Source organism: Artibeus jamaicensis, unplaced genomic scaffold, assembly GCF_021234435.1.
Source record: "Artibeus jamaicensis isolate MK-2021 breed Jamaican fruit bat unplaced genomic scaffold, CSHL_Jam_final contig_1803, whole genome shotgun sequence".
Lineage (NCBI taxonomy): Eukaryota > Metazoa > Chordata > Mammalia > Chiroptera > Phyllostomidae > Artibeus > Artibeus jamaicensis.
Genome location: NW_026521356.1, coordinates 4462838 through 4475049, shown reverse-complemented (window position 1 = coordinate 4475049; position 12212 = coordinate 4462838). Strand labels below are relative to the sequence as shown.

The window sequence follows — 12212 nt, the reverse complement described above, 5'->3', positions numbered from 1 at the left end:
ATTTAATTAAATTTAAAAAAACCCCTGCTAACACGTCTTTGACCGAGTTGAACTACCCTGAGGTAGTGAGGGGAGAAGTTTTGCTGTGAATAGGGAGTTGGCTCTGCCCTGGGACACAGGAAGCAGGGGTAGACAGCTTCTTCCCTGCTGAATGGTGGGGTCCCTCAGACGTGACAGCCGGGTGTCCCAAACTCTGCACCGCTCAGGACCAGCTGCAGGAAACCAGAGGCCAGTCCAGGTATTTGAGTCAGAAAGGGATCGACTGTAGGGGAATAGGTTCCTTCAACTGGTGCTGGGCCTGCAGAAATGACTCCTGTATGACCCCCTGAACTTGCCTGCCAGCAGAGCTGCTGTCATTTCCCCCCTCAGGAAGCTGGGGATCAGGAGGTCACCCTGGGAACTGTTCATTTCCAGAAAACACCCCACAGCAACCCAGAGATCGGGAAGCTGCAGCTGCCTACAAATCTAGTGACCGAACGCTGGGACATTGCCGCAGAGGGCCAGGGTGGCTCCGTGACCTTGTTTGCCAGCTGCAGTCAAGGCGGCAGGAAGATGGCTTCTGCCTCATTCCCATGGGGAATGAGGGTGTGAAATGTCCCCAATTCACACCCTCATCCAGCCTCTCGGACCACAGCTGTAAGACAGTAGGGAACATTTGGCTCAGGAAGATGCACTGGAGGGGCTGTAAAGGATGCTGGACCTGTTGACCCACTCCCGTGTCCTTCCTCACTTACTCTAGTCACTGGCTTTCTGACTGTTCTTTGATCACAACAAAAGTGTTCCCACTACTTGGAACTTTTGCATTTGCTGTTCCCTCTGCTCAGAATGCTGTTCCCACAGTCCTGTTAAGCGTCACCTTCAGAGAGACATTCCTCATCCAAGGCCTCCTGGAGGTCCCTTCCTTGAGGCTTTGGGCCTGCTCCCGAGACAGTCAGTCACAAGAGGCTGGGATTATTAAGAATGGCTAGGCCTCACCCTCTGGCGTAAAACCATGTCGTATCCCCTTGTTTCCTTTTCTTCTTTGCACCTATCACTAGCTGAGATTATGACATATTCTTAGATGTTCATTTATTTATAAATTGTCTTCCTATTTAGAACAAAAGTTTCGTGAGAGCATGAATTTTATCTGTTTTCTTTACCCCTATAGCTCTAACATCCAGAACAGGGCCTGATATAGAGATGTGCTCAATAAACATTTGCTGAACAAATCCCTGAGAAATAGGATAACAGCACTTTGGACTCACCTCTATCGTTTCATTTATTATATAATATTATAATAACTCCCTTCTTGATTCAGGACCAAGACAGCACCCTATTTTTGTCTGTTTGTTTTGCCTTACTTGTTACAGTAATGCCCAGCAAAAAGTTGACAAGGCACACATTTTGATAAATGAATAAATGAGAGAAAGGAAGGAAGGAAGGAAGGAAGGAAGGAAGGAAGGAAGGAAGGAAGAAAGAAAGAAAGAAAGAAAGAAAGAAAGAAAGAAAGAAAGAAAGAAAGAAAGAAGGAAAGAAAGAAAGAAAGAAAAAGAAAGAATGCACATGTTTAGGAAGCGTAGATGTGTTCCAGGATGTCAGAGGAGGGAAGGGAGGGTGGTTATTGTACAAATATTATCAAATGCTGAGTAAAATAGCATTTCACCAAAACGGGAGGTTAGGGTGGGTGGGGCGGGCTGCGGTCAGGGAAGCTGGCAGCAGGTTCGGCCAGGGCAGAGGAAGGCACAAGGAGCTGGGAAAATCTGAGAAGGAGCTGCCAAGCCCTGGCCAGTGTGGGTCAGTTAGTTGGGTGATGTTCCTACAAAGAGACAGGTCGCCCGTTCGCTTCCCAGTCAGGGAATACGCCTTGGTCGTGTGTTTGGTCCTCAGTCAGGGCACTTGCTTAGGTTGTGGGTTCAGTTCCCGGCTGGGGTGTGTACGAGAGGCAACTGATCATTGTTTCTCTCGATCATCAGTGTTGCTCTTCCTCCCTCTCTCCCTCCCATCCCCGTTCTCTAAAAATAAATAAATTAATTAATTAACTAATTTAAAAAGAAAAGGAGTTGCCAAGTGTCTGTTTGCAGATTTGGTAGGCTCTCTAGTCGCCCGGGCACTTCCTACAACCGCTGTCTCCCAACCCCTCCGAAAAGCGTCCCCGTCCCTACAACTCTGTCTGAGAAGGAAGAGGGCGCCCACCTCCACTCTGCAGGTCTTTCACAAAACACACGGTATTGGGGTGAGCGGGAAACCAACACCCCCCTTTAAATAAGATGCAAGCTAGTGTTGTCCACACAGATATATTTCCGAAGGGAAATGGCAGTTTTGGTAGGAGGCGGGAGATTTTGAAAAGAAATTTGACCTTTTGGTATCTATAATATGGAAATTATTTCTTTTTCTAATATGTAAGTTATTTCTGATAATCACCAAATAATTGTTTAACTCAGCCTTTTACACACGCACAAAATGCAAACACACACATGCAGAAATACACACACGGCGCCAATGTATGCACATAGAAAGGTTCGTATTCACAAACAGATACACAAACACACACAGTCACGTGCACAAACACCCACACAAGCCCTTGTTTAGGAAACAAAATCAATATAGTCAGAAGGCATTTGTAAAGCCCATTTCCCAGAAACACGTTATTCATTTATGGGAAAAAATGTGAGCATTTGAACAAGTTTCTATTTCACTGGTGACTGGTGAGGGGGCAAAGGCAAGGGGAAGGAAGCTGCGGGGTTTCACAAGCGGCCTGCACACGTGGAAGCTGTCTGGACAGTCAGGAGGCGGCCCAGCCGGCGGCCAGCCGCCTCCCCCGGGGACAGGCTCTCGGGGCCTCCAAGGGCCGCTTGCTGGGTGGGCAAATCAACTGGGAAAAAAGAGCACAGCACCAGTCCCCACGTACAGACCAACAGTCAGATAGGACCACAGCCAGAAACAGAGGGCTTCGAAGGCTGAGAATAGTAACAACTGATGGATAGGAGCAGTGCGGGGGCGGGGGGGGGGAGCAGGGACAATGGAGACCTGAGGCCATGAGGAAAAAGAAGTAAAACAGACAAACGTGTGCACATCTTGAAACCAGTGGGAGAAGCCAACACAATGAAATCTGTCCTCTGTGGGACCCGCTGCTGGAAGAAGCCTTGAGTGACAGGCGAGAGCAGTGAGGCGGGAAAGAAAGGTGCTCAAAATGACGAGGCCGTGAGAGGCCGTGGGAAAAAGGGAAGACCCCCTTCTCTCTGAGGAAGTTCTTGCCTGCTTGCTCTCTTTTGACACCATCTTGCCCTGAACTGAGCCCCTTCCTTCACCCCAAGGTGGAGATGACAGACAAGGACTTACGGCGTGACTATCCCAGGGGTATCTGCACCTTCCCCGGTTCCCACCTTCCCAATTCCTCCCCACCTTCTCAGAGCTAAATCATACTCTCTCCTGGGGACTCAGCCTAAAAGTTCCCTCTTCCAGGAAGACATCCTGACTTTCTACCTTCCAAGGGTTGGGACTTGTCCCGTGGCTCCCAGCACCCATCGTACTGGATATAGGTGGCCCTGAGTGACTGCTCAGTGGGCTGGGAGCCCCTGGGAGTGTGGGCTGTGCCTTGCTCCCAAGGTATTCCATACTCCTAGCTCAGGACGGGCAAACCTAGTGAGAAAGGGAGGGTGGAAAGCTGGAGCTCTTCACAGGTGTTCGTGGCAGCTCTCAGAGTGTTGTCCTTCCCAGGTGCCCCTGCACTGTTCCAAGGTTTGTATTAGGCTCGGCGAGGGAGCGCTGGGAGGTGAGGTGGTGTTTTCAGGGTCAGCAGCTGTTGCAAGGGAAAGGGATTAGGGAAGAGGAATGGGACGGGAAAGCCCAAATCAGGTCCTCTGCAGGTGTTTTACCTTTACAGTGTTCACGGGAAACTCCAGAAATGAGTGAGAGAAGAGGGACCAAGAAGGGGTGGCTGGAGAGCAGCAGGAATCTGCCCCTCACCAGCCCATCTGCCGTAACCACCATTTAGAAAACAAGGAACAGCAGGCCGTTCGATTCTGCTGAGGGTTTGTGTCCATCCACTCCACAAATACTTATTGAGCACCTGTTATACGCCAGGTGTTGTTTTAGGTGCTAGGAAAACACCGACGAATAAATATGGTGCTCATATTTTGGGGGGATGGAGAGGTAAGTCAGGTGATAGGAGGGTGGGAGGGGCTCTTTCACACAGGCTGGTAGGAAGGTCTCTCTGACAACTTTTGAGCAGACATCTGGAAGAAACACAAGAGGAAGCCAGTGGTTATCCAGAGTAAGAACATTCCAGGACAAAGGAATAGCTTGTGCAAAGGCCCCGAGGCCAGAGTGTGCCGGGTATGTAAGAGGAGCTGCAAGGAAGTCAGTGTGGCTGGAGCAGAGGGCCAAAGTCGTTAGAAAGGAGACTGCAGGGATGACAGGGAACCGGATCGCCAAGCACCTGGCACGACAGGTAAGCACTCAGGCCTCTGAGTGCGGAGGGAGGACAGGTAGCGCGTGAATAGAGGACAGACACAATCTGACTAAGGGCTCAGCAGGATTCCTTCGACTTCCGGGTGGGGAAATGGCATAGAGTGAATGAGGGCGGCGTTGGGGACACCAGTTAGTACATGGCTGCTGCAGTGGCCTGGGCGAAAGATGGTGACGGCTTAAGCTAGGTGGTGGCAGTGGAGGTGATGGGAAATGGTAGGTCCATATTGAAGATGGAGCTGATAGGGTTTGTTGGGGGCCCAGGCCACATGGAAGGGGAGGTGACGAGTGTGCAGGGATTGTTGGGAACTGTGTTCGAGGAACCTGTTACCACAAGGAAGCAACTGCATCAATTGTACAGTTCAAGGAAGAGGTCCGGGCTGCAGTCGTCACGGGGATTATTGCAATGGGCCTTGGTGAGAGCTGTTAAGTAACTGAGACAGAGGAGAGAAGAGGGACAGGGACGGAACCTGGAGCACCGCAAAGGCTAAGGAGGGCGAAGGGACCCCTGGTGTCTGTAGGCTAAGAGAAGAGACTGTTTGCAAAACAGGGAGGGTTCAGCTGGCATAGGCTGAAGAGGACCTGAAAGAGAAGGCTGAGAACTGAACTGGGGCTGGGCAGTGCCTCCTGGAGATCGCCTTGCCAAGAGCAGTCTCATTTCAGTGGAGTGGGATCTAAACAGAATGGGAGGCCAGGAAGTGGAGGCAGATGCAAACAACAGGTTGGAGAAGTACCAGTGTAAAGGGGCACCAGCCTGAATCTGAGCCCCTTAAATTGTCCCGCACCAGGCAGCTCACAGTTCTGCCCTCCCTCCACCTCTTCTCTACACAGGCCTTCAGTCTCCCAGTCTGCCATTACCACCCCAGCTGGGATGGGGGAGCAGAACCCTGAAGTGGGCTCAGGTTTTATTCTTTGTTTGTCATAACAAGGCAAAGCACACCTTGTGAGAATAGGGCAGGGACTCACACCATCAATCCTTGATCATCAGCTTGAGTCTCCTTAAATCCCAAATAAGCCACCCCTTGAGGATCTGGCCAAGGTTTCAAAACAGGCCCAGGCAAAAAGCTTATTGCTGACTGCCACCTGGTGGTCATTTTGGGAACTGGCCTGAATCCAAACCCATCATGGGATGGTGGAAAGAACTGAGGGAAATGTTAGAATAGCACCCAGCACTCATAAAGTGTTCATTAAGAGTGGGTCATTATGTTCCTGGTTCGAGGGATGTGGTCCAAACAGTGACCCTTGACTTAACTCCCAACATTTTTTGAAAGAAAAATAAATACCCTAAGGTATTTATTGGAGGTCCCCCCATTTTTAAAAAATCTTGGTAAAAATAAGAGCGCTTCAGGGGACCAAATAGGACGTGTGTGTATGAAGTCAGATTACCTAGATCCAAACCTTTCTTGTACCATTATGCTCCCTTGGTCACATCACTCATGTGACCAAAACACAGCGAGTGTCTTCAGTCTCCATTTTATCAAACCATAAAATGGAAACATTAGGATTAAAACTGTGCACGGCAGTGAATGTAAAGAGCTCTCAGAAAAGATGCTCTTCATTGGTTAGCAGTAGCGACACCCCAGCTCTCAACGCAGGGGTGTATTGAGTTAAAATAATGGTTCTCAACTTGGGGCAATTTTGTCCCCTAGGGAACATTTGGCAATGAGATGTATTTTTTAAACTTTTATTGATTTTTTAAGGGTGAGGGAAGACAGAGGGGAGGGAGACTTGTTGTTCCACTTATTTATATGTTCATTGGTTGATTCTTATATGTGCCCTGACTGAGGATTGAACCCACAACCTCGGCGTATCAGGACAATGCTCTAACCAGCAGAGCTACCTGACCAGGGCAGCAATGAGATGTTTTTGCTTGTCACAATGGTGAGGGGATGCTAGTGCATCTAGTGGGCAGAGACCAGGGATGCTGTTAAACACACTGCAATGCACAGCACGACCCTCCAAAAGACAGAATTATCCCATCCGAAGTGTCCATAGAGCTTAAATTGAGAACTCTGGAGCTTCCCTGAATGGGCATTCTTCTTGCCATGTTACAAGCCAACGTGAGGAAGTGTTTTCTGAAAAGTGCGAGGGAAGCAGAGTGATGCCTGATGCTGGAGAGTGGTTCCTGCCGTGTCCCCATGCAGGGGTGAGAGAGGCTCTGCCTGACCACGCTCTCCAGTGTGGCAGTGACAAGACAGCCGCATGTGGCTACTGAAGTCAAAATGACTTGAAGTGTTGAAAAGTCCTGGGTTGTAAGAGCCACATTTCAAGCATTCTGTAGCCACATGTAGCTCATGGACAGCACAGAGGCAGAACATTCCTATTAGCATAGAAAGTTCTATTGGACAGAAGCAGGCATCTGTGGGCAATCCACACGAGCAAACTAGAAACTAAGGACATGCAGAAAGGAGGGACCATGAAAGACAAGAGTATGCACCACTGAAATGGTTAAGTAAACACATGTATAATTCAATGCTAAAACAAGCCATAAAAACACACATGCACAGTAATCGATCCATGCCCTCAATATCCTCCCTCCCCCAAGAATCACTCTTAAATGCATAAAACTCAGGAACTCTGAAAAGGTAAGGAGAGCCAACAGAAAGCAGGCAGGGAAAGGGGACCTCTACTGCTGCGGGGCACTGCCCCCCCCTTCTTCCTGGCTCTGTTCAGTTTATCTTGCGGTGCACCATTACCGGCCACGAGTCGATTGTACTGATGGATGAGTGTCGGCGGCGGCTTATCTTGCTTAAAGTCTTGGGGTCCTTATAAATCGTGTACATATACTTGATGATAAAGGGCAGACAGAAGAAGTGCAGGAACATACGGGAGAGTTGGAAGATCAAGTGCAGGTAACCCAGCTCCTTGAACTGCTCTTTCATCATTGCATTGATGAGCAGGACCATGCAGAAGCTGGTGACCTCATAGATGACGATCCACAAGGCATAGCACAGCAGCCCCACGTACTTGTTCTCATGGACACAGTAGAGGAGCAGGATGCTGAGGCTGATGGTGATAGCGGACAGGCTGATGCTGATGGGCTTTTTGTCAGTCAAGAGCCAAGGAGCTAAACCAGACTTTATGTCCACGTAGATATTGTACCTGTCCTCGTAGCCAAAGAACACAACCTCATTCAAGTCAAAGATGAGGAACTGGATGGTGTTGAGGATGGAGAAGATGCCCGCCAAAATGCAGAACATCTTGTCATTCATTTTCTACTTGTTTTACCAGAGCATCTCCTGCAGAAAAAAAAAATCATGGAGGGACACAACAAGATGGCAGAGCCAGCCCCAGACAAATCCCCTCCCCCCACCACTAGGGGTAAAAGGGGGAACTCAGGGTAATAACGGTATGTGGACAAGCTACAGGTTGGATGGCGATGGGCGTCTGGTCCTGTTCTGCCCTAACCAGCTATCGGCGACCACATCATTGGGATGGGACATCACTGGCCCGGATGCTGCTCAGGAAGCTTCCGGCTCTGCTGCTGCCCCTGCTGCTGACCTTTAAGGCAGCAAAAAGGGCATCCGGTCGGTGTCAGGCAGTGGGAATTAGGAAACTCCTGTATCTGGAATTATGATAGAGTCAGTTCTGGACTCCTCTCTGGGATGTTTGTTTCTCTGAGGTCAGAAAACTACCATGGCTCCTGAGGGCCTGGAATCATGCCTGTCCCTCCCCTGGGTGCCCTGTCTTCCCTTCCAAGGCCTCACTAATGGAATTTCCCCGCTTTGCTCCCTGCCGTCAGTGAGGGCATGGAGCCATCAGTGAGTGGAATGGGGGAAAGTAGGATGGATCCAACTTACTATCTTCTCTGCCCAGGCCAAAGGTGCCTCAACAATAAGCCACCATCACAGCCAAAGACCCAGCAGGCCAACATCCAGCTGCAGCCTCTGTCAAACCTGAGTGCTGGAGGCTGGAGGCACGCCCAGAGCCCAAGCGGACGGCTGGGGGCGTGTTTATTACAGAGGACCCAAGGCTGGGACAAGCTGGGCCTGGCGCAAATGTCTCTCCTGGCCCAGATCACCTTCTCACCGGCTCCCAGTTCAGAGAATTCCAGAGCCAAGCCCCCTGCTCTTCCCTCAGCACACTGGTGAGCTGCCACTGCAAGGGGAGGAGAAAGGGAACCGGTCATGCGTGAGGGGAGTGTTGCAGTCTTCGGGCCGGTGCTTTTCCGAAGGCTGCAAGGCCTGCGTGACCTCTTTCTGAGGTGACCGGACTGGCTCCTGCTCAGGCCTGGGGAGCACAGCCGGCCCGCCAGCCCCTCCCTCCAGTCTGCGCCTCACTTGCCACTCACCCCCTCAATCTCAGATATTCTTTTCTTTTTTCTTTTCTTTTGGTTACTAGAATTTTTTATTGGAAAATATACATAACAAACTTTACCACTTCCCCCTTTTTGAGTGTCTGATCCGATGGCATTCAAGGCAGTCACATCGCTGTGCAACCGTGACCGCCACCCGCCTCCAAACTCTCTCATCTTCCCCAAGAATAACTTTGTTCTCATCAAGCAGACTCCCCACTCCCCTCCCCTCAGTCCCTGTTAACTGCCATTTCTCTTTCTGTCTTTATGAGTTTTACTATGCTAAGTAACTCCTATAAGTGGAACCATACAGTCTTTGTCGTTTTCTGTCTGGCTTACTATGCTTAGCATAATATTTTCAAGGTTCATCCCTAACGAGATGGGTGTTCCCCATCATCCTTCCACTCTGCATGACTCCAAGCTTAGTCCTTGCTTGACACACAAACCTGTCGCTGTGCCCAGATGGTGAAGTGTCCCTGGTAGGGTGGGAGAGGCAGTGTGCTGGCCAGCGGATAGCTGCATTGATCCTTTCCTGTCCCCACCAACTAATCCACACCTCATCCCTGCTCACAGGGCAGCTTCCAGAGCAGCCACTACCCATGGGGTGCTCATCTGCACCAGCCGAACTAGGGTCGCAAGCCACACGGGCTCAGTATTGTGGTGTAAGCCTGTGCTGCGGGTTTCAGGCAGTGTCTTTATCAGCCCCACTGTTCTCTCACCCTGCTGCCCCAGCCTTGGTGTTGGCCCTGTCACCTCCCTCCTGGGTCATCGTAAGAACCACTTAACTTCTCTTTCTGTTTCCTACCGCACTCCTCTGTGCATGCATTCAACATTCACTCACCAAACACCTATTGAGCATCTACTACGTACTGGGTACTGAGCTCTTTATTGGAGATACAGGTAAACACTCTAGTAAGGAAGCTAGATAAATAAGAAACAAGTAAATAAAATGTTTGAAAAATATAGATAGATAGATAGATAGATAGATAGATAGATAGATAGATTTTATTTATTTATCTTTAGAGGGGAAGGGAATCAGAGAGGGAGAGAAATATCAATGTATGGTTGCCTCTCATGTGTCCCCTGCTGGGAACTGGCCTGTAACCCAGGCATGTGCCCTGACTGGGAATCGAATCATGGTCCTTTGGTTCACAGGCCGCGCTCAATCCACTGAACCACACCAGCCAGGGATTGAAACAATTTTTAAGGAAAAGAAAACTTAAAACTTATAATGCAGTGTGATAAAGGCGGTCCAGTGTTCTCAAGATCTAATAAGATTTAACCCAGCATGAGAATTGGGAGAGGATTTTCTGGAGGAGGCCATCATTAAGCTTGTGTATTAAAGGATGTGCATTTCTTTTTTTAACTACTCAAAATCTTTATTATAGTACATGGGCTGGGACTGATGGGATGGGGTAGTTGTGGGCAACCATTGCCCTGATTAGCACCGGATGCCCATCCTCATAGCCATAAACGTGCCAAAGATGCCACCACTCCACGTCACGGTTTCACTAATGCCTCGGTCCCCAAAGCCTCCCATCACCTCCTGGCCCCACATTCCAATCATGGTACAGGAAAAGATGCCGAAGAGCGCCCACTTGCCATGCCCATGGCGCAACCCACCACAAAGTCCATCTTCACACAGTCAAAGCAACTTGGCTGGGACTGTTCATGGGGACCCATGGCCACCAGCATCTCACTCATGGCCTCGGTAGCTCAGTTCTATGTCTCACATGGAACGCTAGATGGAATGCAAGGATGTGGGCATTAACTGGGCAGAAAAGGGAGAAACTTTACCCCCCGCAAAGTGGACAACGTCTGGGTAGGATCAGAAACAGGCAAAGTCATTTTGAAAAGAGCAAGTTTGGTGTGGAGTGAGCAGAGGGGTAGGCTACACAGGTTGGCAGGGACAAGAGAAAGGAAAGGGCCTTGCCTGCCCCCTGCCCCCTGCCATGAGAAAGGCAGTCGGGAAACCTGGAAGGGTGTGTGTGTATGAGAGACAGGATCTGATTTGCATTTTAGAAAAATATTTCTTGCCACTGTAGGGATCATGAGTCAGAAAAAGGACAAAGTGGAGGCAGAACAGTTGAGAAGCTGGTAAAGAAAATGAGGTGAAGGACAACAACAGAGGGAGGTTGCGGGGAGCGACTTTGCATTTGGGGGTTGGGGCTGTGGGAGCAGGAGTATGGAATGAGCTCCTGTGTGGAGGGTGGTCCATTCACTGAGGTGCGGAGCAGGGTGGCAGAGGCACACTTAGGATGGGGGTGGGGAAGATGAGGAGGAGGACAGCTTGGGAAATGATGGGTCTGAGACTTGCAAATAGCCATGTCTACCGTGAAGTCACCTCCATCAACCTAGAACTCAGAGAGAATCTGAGGCTTTGTAGGATATAGGATTCTTGGTTAACAGTGGGTTTTAAAAAACACTTTAAATAAGTTATCCTGCCACTTGGCTTCCATTGTGTTTGCTTAGAAACCAGCTGTTAATCTTACTGGGATTCCCTTCTAAGTGATGAGTCATTTTCCTCTTGCTGCTTTCAACATTTCCTTCTCTTAGACTTGAGCACTTTTTACTATGCAGTGTCTGTTTGTAGAGCCTGTGCATTTAACCTAGTTGGAATCTGTTAAGCTTACTGGCTGTAGGCTAGAGTTTTTCAATAAATTTGGAAAGTTTTCAGTTAGTATTTCTTCAAATATTTTTTTCTGTTCCTTTCTCTCCTCTCTTTTCAATACTACCGTTTTGCATATTTTGGTTGGTAGCTTAACAATATCTCATATTTCTTGGAGGCTTTACTTATTTTTCTTCATCTTTTTTCTCTATTCTTTAGATTGCATAATCTCTGTTACCTGCCTTAAATTTTACCAATTCTTTCTTCTGCCAGTTCAAATCTACTATTGAGCCTCTCTAGTAAATTCTTCATTTCAGTTACTGTACTTTTCAACTCAATAATTTCTTTTTTTAACTTTTTTATTGATTATGCCATTACATTTGTTCTATTCCCCCCTTCATTCCCCTCCACCCTGCATGCCCCTCCCCCACCATTCCCCCCTTTAGTTCATGAACACGTGTCTCAAATTCTTTAGATTCTGTATTTCCCCCTACTATTCTTACCCTCCCCCTTTCTATTTTCTATCTACTGTCTATGCTACTTATTTTCTGTACCTTTTCCCCCCTTCTCCTTCTCCCACTCCCCTGTTGCTAATCCTCCACGTGATCTTCATTTCTATGATTCACTCCTGATCCAGCTGTCCTCTTAATTTGCTTTTGTTTTAGGTGTGGTTGTTAATAACTGTGAGTTTGCTGTCCTTTCACTGTTCATCTTTTTTATCTTCTTTTTCTTAGGTAAGTCCCTTTAACATTTCATATAATAAGGGCTTGGAGATGATGAACTCCTTGAATTTGGTCTTATCTGAGAAGCACTTTATCTGTCCTTCCATTCTAAATGAAAGCTTTGCTGGACAGAGCAATCTTG

General features: G+C 48.6%; 1 protein-coding gene and 1 pseudogene across 1 annotated transcript; both read right to left on the bottom strand.

The window, feature by feature from the left end:
- Positions 1-2723: 2723 nt before the first annotated feature.
- Positions 2724-7658, bottom strand: TMEM217B (transmembrane protein 217B). Its single transcript, XM_053671284.1, has 2 exons — positions 7143-7658; positions 2724-2834 (listed from the first exon to the last, which is right to left on the bottom strand). The coding sequence occupies exons 1-2, from the start codon at positions 7656-7658 to the stop codon at positions 2724-2726; spliced, it is 627 nt and encodes a 208-aa protein (XP_053527259.1).
- A 2523-nt stretch (positions 7659-10181) lies between these two features.
- Positions 10182-10435, bottom strand: LOC119050018 (reactive oxygen species modulator 1-like; annotated as a pseudogene).
- Positions 10436-12212: the final 1777 nt, after the last annotated feature.

Excerpts from the sequence above, each read along its gene's own strand:
- TMEM217B (XM_053671284.1), bottom strand. The coding sequence starts at position 7,658 with ATGAATGACAAGATGTTCTGCATTTTGGCGGGCATCTTCTCCATCCTC. Across the intron at positions 2,835-7,142 it reads GTACAATCGACTCGTGGCCG|CAAGCGGCCCTTGGAGGCCC; the intron begins GTAATGGTGCAC and ends TTGCCCACCCAG.